General features: G+C 40.5%; 1 protein-coding gene across 1 annotated transcript in view; it reads right to left on the reverse strand.

Moving 5' to 3' along the window:
• Positions 1-20,680, reverse strand: part of Rgs22 (regulator of G protein signaling 22) — a 137,807-nt gene that overhangs the window by 42,336 nt on the left and 74,791 nt on the right. The window contains 3 exon segments of the mRNA XM_052747618.1: positions 13,126-13,227; positions 13,993-14,112; positions 15,983-16,094. Coding sequence (XP_052603578.1) covers positions 13,126-13,227; positions 13,993-14,112; positions 15,983-16,094 — 334 coding nt within the window.

Consider the following 20,680-nt stretch of genomic DNA (forward strand, 5'->3'; position numbering starts at 1 on the left):
TAAAAAACTAACAAAAGCAGCATGGATTTCAGGGAGATACTTAACCTCTAAATATCAATATAGAAATCAGTGAATAGTAATTCAATAAAAACATGATTATAGTCACTTTTTTGGTTTAAAAAAAAACCCGACAAAACCCAGGCCAATTCAGGAAAGCAGACCGTCAAGCAGTTCCAATGAGAAAAGCGGCCATCAAGCAGGCTGCGTCCACAGCAGGTACAGCCCCTTGGAAAGCAAACATTCACGCAACAGGTTACCTGCCCGCTCAAGAGCAGACGCCAACTCTCTGAGCCCTACGGATATTCTCTCCAGCTAATGTGTCAGGCAGAGTAGCAGACACTCAGGACGGTGAGCTGGGACACGGTCAAGGATGCTCTGGGACACTTCCCTTCCAGGGAGTCTCCTCTTGACTGGATGTCCTTCCTTGGATGCATTGGCACCGTCAGTACAAAAGCAGTCAGTGTGGCTTTTTACCTCTAGACAACCACTCAGAGTGATTTTGAATTATTATATATGGTCTACGTTTCAAAGGGAAATTTAAAAATTATTTGAGATAAGAGGGGAGGAAATGTCACTACTGTTCACGTCAACTTATTAGAGGATAAATGTGGCATCTGGAAAGCCGGGCTGCAGATCATTGTTGAAGGTGGGTGGTGGGATATGAGAGATCATTAAACCATTTCACTCAAAAAAAAAAAAAAGCTATTTAAAAACACATGGCTGGCAATGACATTCATAGAAAAATAATAATTAACTGTGATTACATTTATACCATGTTGCTGAAAATGCAAGCATGCCAACAGATTATTTCATTCATTAACACAAGCCAGTTCCAGTTTTAAACATCCAAACTGGACACAAAGATTATCTTCACAGACTCCCAAGTCTCACGGGGAAAATGTCAGTGGTGAAGGTTAACATGTAACGTTCACAAGGATATCTTAAAACATTAACGTGGAAGATTAAGCAAGGTAGTAGACACTCATCTTTGTAGAGGAAATAAATAACAATAAAAGCTTACAGTTAGTATAAGGTCTAGAGCCATGACAGCTCTATTTCCATAATTACCAACTGCTGGGGAACGCCCTTGGCAAAGTCTCAGCTTTCTAATCTACAGGCTGGGGGTGGGAGCAACAAAAATACCCACCTCTCAGGTTTGTCAAGAGTTACAGCAGCACACAAATGTATCAGCACAGAACCTAGGAGATGGTAAGCATTTCACAGCGTACATGATAATTGTGACCCAGAGAAGTTCAGGTCCTAGCCTTCCTCAGATAAGATGGTAAGAGAAAACCTTGGGTCAGGAGTGGGGGGGGGGGGGCTCATTTTTTCTGATCCGTAATATGTGCAGAACATTCAGGCTGCATTTGGGCAGCTGGTACAGACACCAGCAGGAGGACTGGAAATGAATGGCAACTGTGAGACAGAGAGCTGGTCGCTGGACGTGTTCACCCTGAATCCACTTCCCTAGCAAAAATGAAGGTCAAGCAAGAGCTGTGCCGACTCTGCTCGGTGATTCACTGCTACAGGGGATACCATCTCTCTGTGACGAAAACAGATGACGTAACAAAGCTTGAGAGTGATTGCCCAGCACTCAAGAAACTATCAAGACACCGAAGTTTCCAACAAAGCTCTAAGGAGGCCCATGGCTTCCCACACTCACTCACATCCAACCTCACCCCTCACCCTGGTCCATTCATCTTTGAGACATCGCAGCTTGGTAATTACTGCTGTGTAAAGCAAGGAGTTCTGTTAGCGCACCTGGAAATACATGCCGGCCTAGAGGAGCACTTAGCTCATAGCACTTTAATGAAAACGTCAGGACCACCCTGAAGTGTCTAAGCCCCGTAACCACCGAGAGGAGTTAGACAATTATGGTAATGGATGGCAGTGAGCAGAGGAGACTCATCTTCCACACAGCCCCTCTTAGGTCACCTTTTTTTTTTTTTTTTTTTTTTTTTTTCCAAATGAGTTTGTGGTAACAACACCCAAGGTTTGGGTTAAACTAAAGTTGGCTCACATGTCACTGGAAAATGTTGCAAGGACCATGCAAACTTAGAGGAAAAGGTCTGCCTGGTCCTTTTCTCCGACCTTTCAATGTCTCCCTGAAAACTGGAAAAGGCCCGGAGGTCTGGGGTCTAGCAGCAGTGTGTGCTTTGTGAGCCCACAGGTTCCCTGCTCAGCTCCGAGCCTAGTCAAATGCAGGCGTCTGTGGGCACACCAGTGAAAGTTTCTGGGCTAAGGGTGATGCGCCGTTGCTGATCCGATTGCTCTTTGGTTTGTCTTGTCTGTCGCTGCGGTTGCAGAGCGGGAGCGCAGCAATGGGGACAGATGCGTGGACACTTGGAGAATCCCCAGGCAGGTTACCCTGTGCAATCTAGTGTGGCCGTCGGAGCCACACTGCCTCCTGCCACCCCATCGGAAATGAGGTAAGGCTGCAGTGGACAACTTCTGCATGGGTGTGTGAACGAATTCTGCACTGTGCTACAGCTGAGGCGTCCTAAGATCAGTGCGTGGGTCTAGGTCTTATGTTATCTGTCAGCTCAGCTCCTGTGTTTCCTTTCTCTCATGAATGTTGGAAACTAAATGGGTGGCAATACACCTGGGGGAGACGGCTGTCAGTAAAACGCTTGTCACGGACCTCGAAGACCTGACTTTAAGCCCAGTGCCCACTGTGACAGCGCACATCCGTAATTCCAGTGCTGGGATATGCAGGCAGATCCTGGGAGCTACCCAGGGGTCAAGTCTGTGAGAGGCCCTGTCTCAAAAGATAAGGTGGAAAGAGATGGAGGAAGACAGCCAACATCAACCTTGCCCTCCTCCCTCGAACAGTGTTCTGAACCCCAGAGTCACGGGAACTAACTTATTCACTGGGCCTCTTCAGGGGGATCACTGGAGGAATGTGTGGGACAGAAGCAGTCAGTCTCTTACCACAGTCTTGGGCCAGAGTGCTGACAAATCAGTGTAGGGGGATGTCAGGGTGGGACTTCCTATTATCAAGATGGAACCTAGTTACGGTTGGAAAGATTGGGAAGAACTCAAATTTAGTCTGAAGCTGTTAATATGAACAAAATGGAAAAGAACCATTTTTGTGTGTAAGGGGTTGTCATCAAAAGAAAGATTTATTTTGTGTTAAATAAGACTAAAAGGAAAGATGCTTTTGGCTCAAAAATTAGAGAAAATGAAATAGATCCCTCATTTCTAATGCATTTCAAAAGTTTTATTTTTAAAATTATTAAAATATTTTAAAATCACCGTTACCTACCAGTAAAGGAAGAGAGTATTTCCTCTCCCCCATCACTCCACTGTCTCTTTTCTTTCCAACACAACTGGGTTACTTCAGCAGTTCTTCCTCCTGAGGGAGCAAGCGTCTCCAAGGACACTGCTCATTCTTGTGTTCGGAGGACCCAGAGCGTGAAATACTCCTTTTTATTTTTTAAAGATTATAATAATATAAAAACATCATTTCCCCCTCCCCTTCATCTCCCATAGGGCATATATTCTCACTCTCTTTCAAATTCATTTGATTGTTAAGTATATCTATGCACATGTACTGCACATATATTCCTAAGAACACAGCTCCACCCTGCTCAGTCGTATGTATGGATGGATGGGGCTGACTCTTTGGTCTTGGGTAACCAATCTACGAGTCCTGGGGAGGACTGCTTTTCCTGTTCTTGGCTTCCCTCACTTTTCCTCTAGCTCTGTGTGTGGGGCCAGGGCCTTGTGGGCTTTCCCCATCCACTTTGGCACGCATGTTGTCATTGTCCTTGCTCAGCTCATGCTTAGGTGGCGTGTTTGTGAGACTTAATGGGTGCAGCTTCTGACAGTACTAGGAGACACAGTCTCACAGGAAATCCCTCTGCGAAACTCTCAACAGAACGCGGTTCTGGTCGGTCCAGTTTCATCACACTGTATTTGAACCCAGAACAAGTTGTAGCAAAGGCTAAGGTGTAGTGGTGGCTAAGGTCGTGGCTGAGGTCGTGGCTAAGGTGTAGCGGTGGCTAAGGTCGTGGCTAAGGTGGTGGTGGTGACTAAGCAAACAGCCCTTGACTTAGTAGCTGTGCTTCTTCTATTTTCTTCAATTACTGCAAGTTCCTCTTTCCTTCCCTGCTATCCAGACAACTGGCAGAACAGCAAGATTTCTTTCTTCTCCAGGTTGCTCTGCACTAACCACAAAATGTTCTCACCTGCATCACCTGGTACAGTCCCTGAAAGTCCACATGCGGCGTGAGAACTTTCATGTAGAGAAGGAAGCAAAGCACAACAGAGGCTCTGAGCTCATGACTGAACACGAGACAGCCCTCGGGGAAGCAGCAGCCCTCCGGGGAAGCGGCAGCCCTCCGGGAAGCACTCGGCTCTCCTGCCTTCAGTGTGTACAGCTATGCTTCCTCAAGCTTCTCCTTCATGCTCTCTCTAACACCTGTGCTCAATTCGCTATTAAAACCTTTTTTGCCTGGAATGGTGATCGTGCCATTAATCCAGGTGGATCTCTATGAGTTTGAGGCCAGCCTGGCATACAAATCGATTCCAGGCCAGCCGGGGCTACATAGTGAGGCAGTGTCTCAAAAACAACACAAAAAAGCCTTTCTGGAGATATTCCAACTTTCCCTCAAAAACAAACACTGAGCTCGGCTTTGTCCCTGCCATGTGACTTTGCCTAGTAAGTGCTTGCCATGCCTGAGTTCCATTCTCAGAACCCACAGAGGAAGGAGAGAGCTGACTCCTGGAAATTGTTCTTTGACCTCCTCACAAGCGTGCTGTGCTGTGTGTATGCCTTTGCGCGCGCGCGCGCGCACACACACACGCAGAATAATAAATCATAAAAATAAAAATTAAACAAGTAAAAACATCTCATATGCTTACTATGGGTTATATATAAATGTAAAGTAGAAAAATATGTATTTGAATTAAATACTAAAATATATTTTAATTTATGCAAATAATATAATTTGCACTCTACATTTCACTTTGTGCACAACCATTCAAAACTTGTGTGTAGAAGTCTCAACATAACTTTCACTTCATGACATCTGCCACTTAGTCCCCATGTCCTCTTTCTCGGGTTTGGACTGTCCTGTTGTCCACTCAGGCTAATTGCCAGGTTTTCAATGTACTCCTCACTCTGCCCTGAACTTTCTCCCTTGCTATTTCAGTTATGTGTTTAGATGGGTGTTTCTTATACTTCACCCAGCATTTCTAGAAATTGTATAGAAGAGGCTTTTCAAGTCATCTGGGCTGCCGACACACCAGAAAGAACGTCTCAGAAGGACAGCTCACACATTTTCTTTATGAATAACCACAGTAATCACCACACACACAAGATTCTTTCTACCCACTGAGCCTGGGAAACAAAACCCAAGCGCCTGTCTTCACCTTACTTTCTGTAAGAGAAAAACAATTGCCTTCCCTGAGAATTTGTCACTGTTTCCCCTTGTGGTGAGCCTGGTTTTCCAGTTCACACTTTGTCAACTTTCACATCTCTCCAAGATAAGAAATTAGCATTTAAAATGTGCCCAGCAGAAGAGTGACATAAAAAAAAACCCACTAAAGAGCTCATAATTCAAAATTACTAAACACACAAAGAAAGAATCCACTATGTCAGCAGAACTAAAAATTAGTTCTTCCAAGAACTACAAATCATAGAATTATTGAGCACTGTGGCAGCCAGCCTCTAGGGTAGCCCCCATAAACACCCTGATATCCAGGCTCTCTCTCCTTTCCTCTCTCTCCCCTTCTCTCTCTCTCCCCCCTCTGGTTTTTAGAGATAGGGTCCCATTATGTAGTTACAGTTGTCCTATGTAGACCATTCTGGCCTTGAACTCACAGAGATCCTCCTACCTCTACCTCAAAGAGCTGGGACTAAAGGCGTGTGCCATTACACCTGGCTGCCATGCCCTCTCTTGATCTCCCCCAGGTGTGGACATAATGTGTGGCTTGCTTCTAACCAACAGCACACAGACACAGAGTGATTTATGTGCAAAGACAAGTACACAATTATGTGAAAAGGTAACGCCCACCTTGCTAAGGAGTTTTCTCTTGGTTGAATGGACAAACAAGTTGTTGTATTGTATATAACCACATGCAGAGAGCCACATGGTGCAGCTCCAAGTGTGGCCTCTGGCCCACAGCCAACAAAAGGTCTCAGTGAGGTAGTTTGCTGGGAAGTGAATGTTACTAACAACCACAGGAACAGTAAAGCAGACCCTTCCCCAGGCTGGTCCACGGTGAAAACCACGCAGTCTTGACCACAGAGAACCCAGCACTGCTGCCCCCAGAATCCTGGCCCACAAAGACGGGTACAACACATGTGTGTTGTTCTGAGCCACAAAGTTTGTGATAAAACTGTCATGCAAGAATAACAAATAACACCTGCTCTAAATGATAAAATTTAAAAATATATGAAATGAAAGAAAATACCAGTAAGAACTATAAAACACAAATATGATGTTTAAGAATTAACATTATAGCTGTGCATGGTGGCACCAGCCTTTAATCCCAGGCAGAGGTGGGCACATCTCTAAGAGTTCCAGGCTAGCCTGATCTCGTAGTAAGTTCTAGGCCAACTAAGACTATATAGTGAGACCCTGTCTCAAAAAACAAACAAAAAAAGAACAAAAACAAGCCCCCAAACAAACAAACAACAAGCCTTATGAATAAAAGACATAATTTAACTCAGTGGGTGGGTTGCCTAGCAAAATGAAGACAGCATGCATTGCAAAGCACCAGCATGGTTCCGATGGGGAATCCAGGACATGACAGAATCCCCAAGTGTAAACACTGAAAGACGTGTCAGCTGAGGGCTGCCCAGAGCCTGAGATTTGAGAAGCAGCTGAAGCCTAAGAAAGAGCATGGCAGCAGGCACATTGTAGTAAAATCCAGAACTCTGGAGTCAGAGGGCAGGCTGTGAAGCAGTCAGAAAAGGCATCCAAGAGCATCAGCAGATTCTTCAGCAGCCCCGCCTGAACACTCCGCACAGTGCTGAGAGCAGTCTATGGGTCGGAAGGAGGAGGGGATCAATGGACATGGAAGGAACAAGACGGGGTAATGGGGTGGATACGGTCAAAATACGTGATTTACACTATGGAAATGTTACAATTACGTCTGTTATTATATAATTAATATATGCTAACTACAAACAACGAAACTATCACATCCTTAAGTCTATAATGAACTAAGTCATCAGAATAAAATGAACATTTTCAGGCAAATAAAACCTGTGATTTTTTTTAACTGCCTTCTTTTCCTTTGTACAAACTTAATTTTTATTTATTTATTATAGTGCTGGAGAGTGAACCCAGGGTCTCACACATGCTAGGCAAGCACTTGCCAATAAGCCAAATGCCTAGCTCTGTTTCCTGTTTCCTGAATCGTGTGTGTGTTGGTGTGTATGTGTTGGAACACTGTCCAAGAATGAATATGGGAAGAGATTTCTGAGTGTTTGTGAAACTCTAAGAAACCAAGACAAGAGTCTTGTGGCCTCTCTTTCTTCAAAAACATGGAATTGGTCTTGGATTGTGCTTTTGTGTACCCTCCATCCATATAGCAGATAGGGGTGATTTTAATTCAGATTATTCATTACAACTGGCTATAGTTTTTACTTTATATGTCTCTATGGAAAAACAACTGTTTGCAATGCATGGCCTGCCCCTGTGGTTGTCCACTTTACTATGTGACTCCTCGTCACCCTCAGAGTACGAACTGTCTGATGCTCTGAATAAAGTGGCTGTCGCATGAGACTTAGCCCACCTCGTCTGTCAGCTCCCCTCTTCCAGATCCCACCGCCTCTAGGTCAGCTCCGAGATAAGAGAGAGGGGACCCTCACAGGACGGGAGATGAGTGAGAATAACGGGAAGGCTTTGCCTTATGCCGAGCTTGTGAATCATTTTTAAAGAAAGAAGGAGCACAAGTGTTAAAATCACGACTATTAGATTGCTGGCAGTTGTTTATGATTATAATCCCCAGTTTCCAGAAGGAGAAACTTTAGGTGAAGAGGCATGAGACAGAGTGTAAAAGAATATTGAAAATGTATAAAAACAAGGGGGAGATCCCTACTCAATTTGGGGTCACTTGGGCATTAATTAGGACTGCTTAAGGCAGCCTCAGTAGTTAAGAGCACTGGCTGCTCTTCCAGAAGTCCCGAGTTCAATTCCCAGCACCCACATGGTGGCTCACAACCATCTGTAATGAAATCGGGTGCCCAGTTCTGGCCTGCAGGCATACATGCAGGCGGAACACTGTATACATAATAAATAAGTCTTTTAAAAAAAAATCAAAGGAGGACCGCTTAAGGAAGATGAGGAGGATATCAATCATGAGGAAGAGAAGGCTAATTCCTTGAATGAATATAAACTGGATGATCAAACCTTAAATTGGTAAAAGAGACAAAAAAAATCTGATCACCCCCCCCCACCCCACCCCCTCGGCCAGGCAAAATTGAAAGTAAAAACAGTGTCAATGACAATGATGTCAGTGACGGTTCCCTCAGCTCCCTTACTGGAGCCTCTTTTAGGTGCATATCCCCCATTGCCTGGGAAAGACCCTGGAGCATGGGGTGAAGAATTCAATAATCAATGTAAGCTTAAATTCCCTCCATTTCCTGATGAGGACTCAGAAGAGCCTATGAAAATGCTAACTTCACAACCTAGGCAAGCTAGGGCAGGAAAAAGGAATCGTTTCCCAATTCCTCACCATCTTATGAGCTGTGCCTGGTGTTTCCAGTGCACTAACCAATCTATTTAAAATTCTCGAAGGAAAGAAGACTGCATTGGACAGTCCTCGAATATTATCTCAAGAGGCAAGAAAAGACCTACAGCTATTTGAATATAGACTAAAAGAGGAATTTGTGTATTATGTGGATCCGTCACTTCCTTTAAACTTACTTATTTTCCCCCATTAAATTGTTTCCCACAGGTATTATAGCATAAGAGGATAAACCTTTGGAATGGACTTACTCACACCATAAGGGTCATAAAATACTAACTGCTTACCTTTCTCTTCTTGCTCAATTAGCAAATCAGGGGAGGACTCAAGGTTAACAATTATATGGATTTGATCCTTGCTGTATTATAATAACCTTAACTAACAATCAATTTTTTAAAGTGTTACAGAACTCTGAATTTTCAAATTTCATTTGCAGATTACTATAGAAGTCTAGGAAATCATTATCCAGCTGGCAAGCTATGGGATTTCCTCATACAACAAATAATCTTCCATTCCATCCATCCAACCATCTCGTGTTCCACCGGCAGATACTTATCGTATTGATGGCTCATGTAAAGACATTCATGGTCTAGATATTCATCAATCTATTAATACTTCTTTTTCCTCAGCCCAACAAACTGGCTGTTTTGATTCATCTATTATGGTTAATTCATAAACCCTTCAATATCATTTCAGATTCTGCTTATGTTGTAGGATTATTCCCAGCAATAGACTCATACTCATGCACACTCCAACCGCCCTGGTTTTATTGCAGAAGGGAATAAGCAGCAGATGCATTAACCTGCCCTACTTTTACTCCCCAGAAGAAAACTGGGAAGAGGTCTGCATCTGTCATTGCAGATGGATCCACTGGAACATTAAGATTCCTCTTTGATTCCTCCAGCCCTTGGGTCATCAAGGACAATGGCTAAGGGTGAGGAGACAGTGGAGGTCACCAGAAAGATAGCAGACCTCCTGCTAAATGGCAAAAGGAGATATTCACCATGCCATCACAAGTCAAATCTGTCTGCCTGGGTCAAGTTAAGGCCCTTGCACCAATGGGGATGTTATTCTATGAAACATACAGAGCCTACGTCACCTGAGAATCCTTTTCTGCCGAAGCTTGCTGTTTTGATCTGTGCATTTGTGGTGCCTCTGAGCACATGTATTGGAGGTTCCACATCCTCCTTTGTTTCAACTTGTAGATTGGGTGGATCCAGCTCCTGTTATCATTACTAAGGACTCTGTGTTTGTGCCTGGACCTTGGGACTGTAATAGACTCATTCATTCATCTGATTTGAATCACTTCCTATTTGCATAGCACATCATAACATTTGTATTCCTACTAAAGGCAAATATGGGCTTATGTTCTACAAGACACTGCTAATCATGTGGGTCTCTTTTCAAGCTATTGTCTAGATCTTTCTGACCAATATAATGATGTAACCAATAGTACTGGACACAGTTTGGAAATGCTTCCACTGTTCTAATATTATTCAATTAAGTTTATAATTGCTTACTTATAGGATACTCATGCATCAAATGACAAGTAGATTTATCTACAACATCTCAAATCAAAACCACTCTGGCTATCCTGCTATTAAAAAATAAAAAAGAGAGGGAGATTGGAACATGGTTCATGAATGAAGCAATGTTGAGATTTCTGAGTGCTTGTGAGAAAATTCCAAGAAACCAAGACAAGAGTCTTGTGACCTCATTTTCTTCAAAAACACAGAATTGTTTTTGGAATGTGCTTTTGTGTCCCTCTTTGCTGTAGCAGATAGGAGTGAGTTTACTTCAGATTATTCATTACAACTGGCTATTGTTATTTGTTTATATGCCTCTAAGGAAAAACATGTTTTTACTGCATGCAGCTTGCCCAGCACATGTGGCCTGCCCTTGTGATTGCCCACTTTACTCATGTGACTCCTCATAACCTCAGAGTATAAATAAATTGTCTGATGCTCTGAATAAAGTTGGTTATTGCATGAGACTTTAGTCTGTTTCATTTATTGGCTCCACTCTCCCAGGTCCCACCAACTCTAGAATGGTAAACATGCTTATAAATATAAGCATATCTAATATGAATCTATCATATGTATTTATTATATTTAAAAATATCAATGTTTATGCTAGAGAGAGTGGTAGATTCTAAATGCAGCTTTTATTGCAACACAAATTTTCTTAGGATTTAAGAACACAAGTTAGAGGAGGCAGCAGTGTTCTGTTGTGAGTCCTCACTAAAACAAGCAAGCAAAGTAAAGTGCAGAATCTCATCTCCAAATCTTCTCAGTGCTGTGTGGCCCTCTAGAGGCAGGAATTGTACCTACACAATGCCAAGGCCATCGTTCACTATTATGTTCTCTTGAAGTTGTGTAGAGAAATCCTCAAGGCATGGCCAGGACACTAGTTCAAACTTCTGGGCTCATGAGTCACACTAAATCCTTATTGCTTACTCTCCCCTGTGTACTCCATCTACTGCTGTCCCTATACTACTACTGGGAGAATAAAACTATGTTCAGAAAATCACATAGGTCCTTTGTCACCAACTCTTAGTCCTTTAGGGTATAACTTGGCAGACACATGAAAATGATACAAAATAAAGTTCATAGCACATTCAGCATGTAGTGGCAGATATATTCCCTTGGTGGCATTATCATTTGAAAGATCTGTATTATAAATGAATCTTTGAAGAAAGCCATACAATACTTCTATTGCCATTAAATGAGTGATATTTCATACTGTAAAACAAATGGGTAATACAATGATATCATAGACAATTCCTGTATCTAGAAGAATAAAAACTTTGCATAATAAAACCCAAGTTGTTGTTCTTCCTCCAAGAATAAAAAAGTAAAACAACTATGGGTACAAGATTAAAATACATTTCTAAAACATCACATGAATTCTCTCCTTTTATTTCTCCCTATTCAATCCTTAAGGTGAGTATTCTACACTGGCCTGCTCTTCCCATTCCTGCCTTGACTCCCAAAGAGCAAACCTTGGGGGAAATCTTCTAGCTCTTGGCAATCCCCAAATAGAGCAATCCATTTCTAAATAACCCAAACTGCCCAGTTTCTGGACGAGGCAGAGTTAGCTGAATAATAGCGTTGCTAAGAACCAGGAAGCCTACAAATCCCCAGTAGAATCTCCTTCTTCATATGTATACGAAATCTGGTTAATTATCAACACACAAATAATCCCCCTTCACTGGGCAGCTGAAGACTTTTGGGAGGAGTACTTTCTGAGCAGTGAAAACATAATAAAACTAACAGATGGCGCTGCAGCAGATGGGGGCGGTGGGTTAGGGGAGGGGGGCAAACTGAATTACAGGTAGAGGATTAACAAGCAGAACTGTGTGGTCCCAGAAAACTGGTAAATTAGAGATTCATCTCAAGATTTCACGGAGACATCTGGGCTACGTCGGAGTTCAATCCTTATTCTCATGGAAAAAGTGCAGAACTGTCACTGAGCTACAAAGCACAGTTACTCATGCTGGAGTTGAGGGGGTGGGGTGGGAGCAGCCAGACAGCTAGCGGTGCATTCTGGTGTCCTGAGCAAGATTGTAAAATAATAAATAATGTGATGAAACTAACTCCCTGAGCAGCATTTGGGGCTAAGATCCTCTGGGATGGGTTATTCGGGGTTATAAGAATTACCAAGTGATCAACAGATAGAGAAGTGGTTCTTAGTTGTCTAATTCTAGAGACCTTGCTCCATAAAAGATCTGAAGAACCTAAGAATAAAAACCTCAAAGAGTCAGCTCAAGTCATAATTCTGTTCTCATCCCCACCTCCTGCCACTGCCCCTGAGAGGCTGCCCTCTCTGTCCCCATTTGCAGGGAATCTTCTGTCCTTCCTGGCCTTGTCTTTTGTTGTTGTTATTCCTTCCCTAGTTTGCTTCAGGGTGGTCATGAAACGCTCTCTCCTCCGCCCTCTTTGTGTCAGTCTCATATGGCCGGGAGATGGAAGCCCAGATGCCTACATGGGGCCTGCACATGCACAGCGATGTGCCAGCAGCCTGGCACATCCAACAGCTGACATCTACAGGAAGCTCCGGGGACACTAGGCAGAGCTACTCCTGGTCACTGCAGTGATTCACTGCACATCCTCTTAGTGTTCTCTTCAATCCCCACAGGCAAACCCAAAAGGCACGCTAGGAGTGGGAAAGAGACGAGGCATTCTTTATTGGAAGAACAAGTAGTTGGCAGGAAAAGAAAATAAAGCAAACCAAATAAAACAGATAAAACGGAAAACTCATAAATCAGATTAGAAAACGACACTCTGCCTCCATTTAAATGAAGTATTTCTGAGGCAATGCTCTGATGTCTGCAACCCAGCTCTCTCTAGCCTGGGGCTGGACACAATTTTAATTTTCCTTTGTACTCACAGCTTTGCATGGAGCAGTCTATCTGCTACTTACTTGGGCTTGCTTGCATACTTTAAAAGGCTGAAGTGTCTCTTGATAGAACAGCTGATGGTAAGCCTGGAGGTCAAACCAGAAGTACACACTGTGCTTCCACAGCTGCAGACGGAGAAGGGCAGAAATCAGCACAGCCAGTTAGTAAGGCCCTCAGAGCTCCGATTCCATACGTGTGTGTAAGTGCTCGCTGCTACCACAAATCGTGTGTCTACAGCAATATGTAATACAGTTATTGCTCTTGTAAACTGAACACTATATTTTTGCATGTAATCCTCCCATACAGTTGATCATTAAAATAGAAAATGTTTAGAAATAGTAATGAATACAGAAGTCGCAAGCATTCTAGTTGACAGACAAAGAGCATGTCTTTGTGGCATGAAAGCACAGTCTGAAGGTGGTCTGATATATCAACATATGGGCAAATGCATATCATAGCAGAACTAAATATTAACTACTAAGCCAATTAGTCAATGCTCATTGTAATTTTAAAAACATTACTGGAAATCATTTTACCTCTATTCATTGTAGTTTATGGTTGTCAGAATTATTAAAAATCAAGTATTAATAGAAATAAACTGAATATGGTATATTAAATTGAGATTAAATCATATAATTATAGTTAGTAATATATGTCAATATTTATCTGTATTTCACTTTTCTTTGTAATTTCAGTAGGGTGCTAAACCAAAGAGAATTGTAATTCAGTTGGATGGTTAAATATTAACTAAATATCAAGTGTAGATTTAAATTTATCAGATGGGAATCTGAACATCAGATCTATTTATATGAACACCAAGTTATTTTAATGCCACTTATTTTTAAATCAATTAAAATAATAAATCCAGATTTTAAATAATTATTTTCTACCTTGTTCCCTGACTTCTCACAGAACTTAGTGAAGAAGAATCCAGCTCTATTTTCAACATACAAAGACTGTAACAAGTTTTCCATGTCAAATCCTCCCAAGGCATCTGATACAGTTTTTACCTAGATAACAAAACAGAAGTTCATTATTTCCCCCCAAAACAATGCAACACTTCATAGCCCTGTACAAGTGGGTTTCATAAATTCTGCTGGGTTGTCATTTTATTTTTGTAGCATTTATGTAATTGATGCAATGTGCTTGCATCTGACTGTCATGTAAGATTCATTTATGAAACTCAAATTATGGCAAGAGAACCCATTCTGTTATAAACCAGTGTGGTTCCAAGCCCGACATTAGAGTAGTTCCCTGATCTCAATAACTTTCATGTTTCGGACGCAGTGGCTTCATTGGAGAGCCTTCCAAGTCTCCGTTGGTGGGCTGTTTCCTACATATTTACTGTTATTTTAGCCTTGAGGTGCTGCTTTTCTGGCTACAAGTGGGTTATAAAAAGAACCATCTCTAAGACCTCTTCGTGCTGCTTGTTAACTGGGAGGGAGCAGTCTTTGGACAGTCTCACTCCCACAGGTCACGGCCTTGGGAATGAAATGGCCATGGAAGTTCTCATAAAACTCTGCTGTTGATGGCTTCTCTGCCAACAGTGCTAGTAACCCTGATCCCACCCTTGAAACATGGGGAGCTGGCTACTTCTCAAGCACACGGATGGCTCCAGAATTCGGCCAGGAATGGACTGTTCATGGAAACTCACTTGATTTTATGGAACTCTGACTTCTTCACGCTCCCCCCAAACAAGCATGATGGGGACACGTTTAGCGAGGCTTTTTATTCCCTGCATCACACCCTCTCTGCTTGCTAAACAAATTCTGAGGCGAGAACATAATGTTTGTTGTTTTTAATGTCTAACTAACAGCATTTGAAACTAAAATATCCTTATTTTAGTAGGAAAAGAATCCTAATTAGTAGAAAAGGAGAACTATTTACTTAAAATAAAAGAATTATGCAAAACTATAACTAAGTGTTCAGATAGTGTTGCAAAATGCTGAAGATTCTACTAATAGTACAATTCTCAGAAGACGTGAGATCTTCACTTAATACACCTCTTTAGATGCTTGTTGTCTAAGTAGCTGCACTCTGGAAACCCCTGTGGTAGTTTGAATGTAATTGCCCCCATAAGCTCATAGGGAGTGGCACCATGAGGAGGTTGGCTTTGTTGGAGTAGGCATGGCCGTGTTGGAAGAAGTGTATCACTGTGAAGGCAGACTTTGAGGTCTCATATATGCTCAAGCCGTGCTCAGTGCTCAGAGCACTTTGTGTCACCATATCCCGTCGTGATGATCATGAACTAAACCTCTGAACTGTAAGCTATCCCATTAAGTTTTCCTTTATAAGAGTTGTGGTGGTCATGATGTCTCTTCACAGCAATAGAAACCCTAAAACACTTTGCCTTCATAAAATAATTTGAAATTTCCAGGACATGACATCCACTGTTATTTTAACCAAGAGTTAAAAACTAAACAAGAATACTAAAGGGTCTTATTTTGTGTCTGAGGTAGCATCAATCCAGGCCATAACAATTGTTTGTGAAAAGACTGATCACCAGCATTTGAAAGGCAGAAGCAGGCAGGTCTCTATGAGTTTGAGACCAGCCGGAGCTACACAGAGAAACCCTGTCTTGAAAAACCAAAAAAAAAGGAAGAAGGAAGGAAGGAAGGAAGGAAGGGGGAGAAAGAGACAGACAGACAGACAGACAAACAGGAAGAGAAAGAGATCAGGACTAATGCAGGGCTGAGTAGAACAATACTATAAAAAAAGTCACAGGTGAAGAGTTTGTGGGGAAATTCCTTTGCAACTAAAAAAAATAAAAGGTGGTGTTTATTAGAGAAAAAATTATAAGTTTTTTTAAATCTCTAAAGTTAGGGACATTGGTTGATTAAATGAGGAACATGGTTTTTTTTCAGTCCTTAAAATACTTACATTATGCTCTTCTGTATAAGTATATTTTCTCTCCAGCTGGGGCTTCAGACATTCAGAGATGTCAGTAAAAGATGTCAGACGAACTACTGTGCTTCCCTCTGCCAACTGTGACCTAAATTATAGACATGAGACAAACTGATCAGTTAGCAAATCTGAGTGCTGTTGAGCTATGTGGCATCAAAGAATTAATTCTTCAAAGTACTAAAGACTGGATGTGAAGCATGTAGTTATAGCAAAAATTATAATTGGTCTTAATAATAAAAACCTGGAGCCAGATATTAGGATAAATATATTCAGATAAATGCTGAAAGATTGAAGAGACAAAGGAACAAGCCACAGCCACCTCTTACCTTGCCAGCTCCTCAGCCTGAAAGGGACGAGCTCCTATCTCTGCCTGCCTTATATTCCTCTCTCCACCCAGCCATATCACTTCCTGTTTCCTCCTCCCTAGTGCTGGGATTAAAGGCATGTGCCTCCCAAGTACTCAGATCAAAGGCATAATATCCCAAGTGCTGGGATTAAAGGTGTGTGCCACCACTACCTGACCTCTATGGTTAACTTGTTGCTAGCTTTGCACTCTGATCCCCAGGCAAGCTTTTTTTGTTAGAGCACAAACAAAATATCACCACATTTCCCCTTTTTGGTCTAAAATAAAAAAATACAGTTTTAACTAATATAAGAAAAACTATATACAATAAGTACAATAGCTATACACAATATATACAGGCAATAAATACATCATCAATGTCTAGTCCATTAACAATTGACAAATTCAAAGAAAATACTCCATATCTATCCTATCTTGGTGAGTCTAAAAGGTTTTTTCTAACTTGCATTACCAAAACTGTATTTTAATGTCTCTCAACCTTGTATACTTTACACCTTTTTAGTGAATTTTTTTTTGAATCTGGTAACAATGAAAACTATAACTACAACTATAAAGTCTTCAACTCCATCAGAGACCTGAGAAGTAAATAACATTACCAGAGTAAGCAGGAAGTGCAAGCAAGTGACTTCCAAAAAATGTGAAAAAAGACAGAAACAGCTGGCTGCCTGGACAGTCACCCAAAGTTCCTCTGCAACATTGGGGCATCCATCTTCAGCCTACAGGCCCAGAATATCTGACAGAGTCTTCTGTGAAGCAGGATTTTCTGAAGTACTATTCTACCTTGTCTTGGCAAAGTTCAGCAGTCACTTTTTTTATGTTCTGCTTGTCCCATTTGGACAGCATATTGTCAGCAGTAAAGGCAAGGGCATTTTCTTGCCCAGTGGCTAACTTTTGCCAGAAAGAAAGTATACTCCATATAGAGTTTCTTTGATGCCCATCATCTTCTCTGAAGTAGACTGGTGCTGCCAGGAGCAGACATGTCTCATTGTCATAAAAAAAAAAACCTTATGTCATTAAAACATCTTAAATGCCATATTCTGTAGATCTCTGAAGTGTTTGACGATGACCTGTCTATATAAAATATATCTGTTTGACCTTAAAAAAATACTATGACTACAAGATTGATTGTAATAGGTGAATAATTACTAACCTGCATTTCTTTATTATCTTAAATAGTTTGTAATAATAACTTTCAAGGACTAGTAATTTGCATTACATTGTTAAATGAGATGTATAGGTACAATAACTTGAATAAGATTAGAAATGTATGTACAGTATGTTCTAACAAAAATAATCTTAACTTTGTATCAATATACAAAGATCCATATCAATGTAAAATATTTTAAGCAAGTAGTTGCTTTTTAAAACTAGATTCAATAATCTACCCTTTTATCCTACCATTTTTATATCCTCCTTTCTTCTTTTTTTTCAGAATAAGAACCTTGAATCTAATCTCCTTTGTTCAGTATTTTTTAAAAACTATTACCAATAACAACTTGTAACCAACCACCCTAAACAATGGCAAATATCTATAACCCATCGAATGACCAAAAACCACCCACCCCACCTCTTGGGAATGTGGGCGTCATGTTCTTAAAATTACTCCCTGCTGTCTGGGGGCAATGGCATCTTTAGGGGATTCTGAAAAGAAAATTTTGGGTTAATTGTCAAGTCCTGGGAGAGGTAGCTGTATCATTCGTTGCCCAGTCTCTGTGTAATGGGAAGGTGTAGGGCTCATCTCAAGTCCTGGCTAGAGTAGTCCGTGAAGCTGGATCATGTCCTCAAATTGTCCTGAGCAGTTTGTAGTCCAAAGCCAAATTTTAGGTGGTGTTTTTAAGCATAGTGGTGTTATCACAGTCCTGGTGGAATTGTCGTTGTGGGGCCCCATCATCCTTTTGGAGACTTCAAAGGTCACTGTTAGGTATGGCCATGGTTCACTGCCGAAAACTTGAACATTTTAAATGTCATATGCAGCAGATCTCAAAGAGGTTAAAGGATCAATATTTGTTATGTACATCCAGGGTACAAAAACTTAATTCCTAGTTACCAAATAGAGACTCAAACCCGAAATTATGTACAGGAAACTAGATGAAGCCTTTTTCTAGAATTAGTATTCTTTATGACCATTAATATCATGAAAAAAAGTTTAAAGTACACACACACATATTAATGTGTATATTAATCTATAAGTTTTGGGATATTTAAACTTTAAGAAAAGCTTTAAAGAGTTAAAAATAAAACCAAAGGATTATGAGATTAGTGGCAATAGAATAGTTCCTAATTTTGGTTTTGCTCCTGTCCCATATCAGGTGGCTCTTTTGACACAGAGATTTTGGATTTTACTTTAACAAGCATCGTTGGGTTTAGGGGAGAGAGCCACACTCCAACTCCAAAGCCAGCTTTAATTTTCAATTGAACTGGAACTACAAAAAGACCATTTTCTTCCTGTATCTGTAGCGAACAATAGAAACAAACATTTATGAAGATTTATAAAATTTTATCCTGTTTGAGATGTGATATACCAATAGGCCAATTTACTTTTTTTTCTTGGGACATTTTTTCTGGATGATTTGTCCTTTTTCTTCACATGTCTCATTTGTCCAATGTTGTTTAGATTCCTTAGCCTTCAGTCTCCTGAAAAGACAAAAACAAAACACTTCCCCAACCCTAATTTTGGGGAGGTTCCCTTTTGGCAAGTTATAGCTGAACAACTGAAAAGCATTTGTTAAGTCTTAAAGTTGGTTTATATTGAACAGCCACACTATTTGATTAACCATCATCTCTCCTAATTAAGAGGTCTCTCTTGTTAAAATTGAATCTTTATCAATTTTGATGGTATCTGAAGCTTTTCTTCTCCTGTGGAAACAAAAGCAAAACCTCTTCCCCAACATAACATTCATCTTGGTTTCCATTCTGAGGTCAGCACATCTTTAAAGTATACAGGATAATTTAATTCAGCAATTTTTTTCCTATTATCCAATGCTTCTCCTCAGCTATCATTCCTTTATCATTAGCATTGAGAAAACTCAAAGTTAATAAAGCATTATGTAATCTATTTTCTTTCTATTTATTTAGTATATCCTTTAGCATTCAATTTGATCTTTCTATAACTGTTTGCCCTGTAGGTTTGTGTGGTATACCCCTAATCTGCTTTATATTATAATAAGCAAAAAAAAACCTGTTTCATTTTACTAGAGACATATGCTGGAGCATTGTTGGTCTTATTTATACAGGTATTCCCATGATGGCCATAACTTCTAACAAATTTGTAATTACAGAGTCAGCCTTTTTAGAACTCAAAGCAGTTGCCCATTGAAATCCTGAATAGGTATCAATGGTGTGTTGTACATATTTTAATTTTCCAAATTCTACAAAATAAAACACATCCATCTACCATATTTCATTCCTTTGAGTACTCTTTAGATTACTTCCTACAGGTAGTAGAGTTTGGTTGTATAAAGAACAAGTAGGACATTTCCTTGTCATTTCATTAGCTTGTTGCCAAGTGATGGAAAAATCCTTTTTCAAACCCTTGTTATTGACATGGTATTTTTTATGAAACTCTGAGGCCTCCAGGATATTTCCTACAAGTAGTTGATCAATTTCATCATTACCTTGTGCTAGAGGGCCTGGCAGACCAATATGGGACTGGATGTGTGTTATATATAAGGGATGATTCCTATTCCTGATTATTTTTTGTAATTGAATAAATAATGAAGTTAATTCTCACTCATCAAGAATAAATTCAGCAGTTTTAATGTGTAAAACAACTCTTTCTACATACTTAGAGCCAGTAACTATGTTAAGAAGTTCTGTAAAATTCACCAATACCATCAGAATAGCATATAATTCTGACTTTTTGGACAGAATCATAAGGACTTTGAGCCACTTTACTTAAATTTCCTGATTTATAACCTGCTTTTCTTGATTTGTTTGCATCAGTATAAAATGTAAGGGCTCCAGAAATTAGTGTTCTCCATATAATATGAGGAAGAATCCAGTTAATTCTCTTTATAAATTTATTTTTCTTGCTTTGGGGATATTTGTTAATTTCTCCCAAAAAATTATTGCAAGCTCTTTGCCAAGGTTCACTTTCTGCCCATAATTTGTCAATTTCATCATTAGTAAAGGGTACTACAATTTCTGCTGGGTCTATTCCTGCCAATTGATGAAGTTTCAATTTTCCTTTTTAAAATAAACATAACTTTTTAATTTTTTACTCTGTTCATGTGGTAAAAAGATCCATTCTAAGATAATACCTTTCCTCTGCATTAATATTCCTGTAGGAGAATGCATAGAGGGTAAAATAA

This window comes from Peromyscus californicus, unplaced genomic scaffold (assembly GCF_007827085.1).
Source record: "Peromyscus californicus insignis strain IS unplaced genomic scaffold, ASM782708v3 Scaffold_20__1_contigs__length_68692818, whole genome shotgun sequence".
NCBI lineage: Eukaryota > Metazoa > Chordata > Mammalia > Rodentia > Cricetidae > Peromyscus > Peromyscus californicus.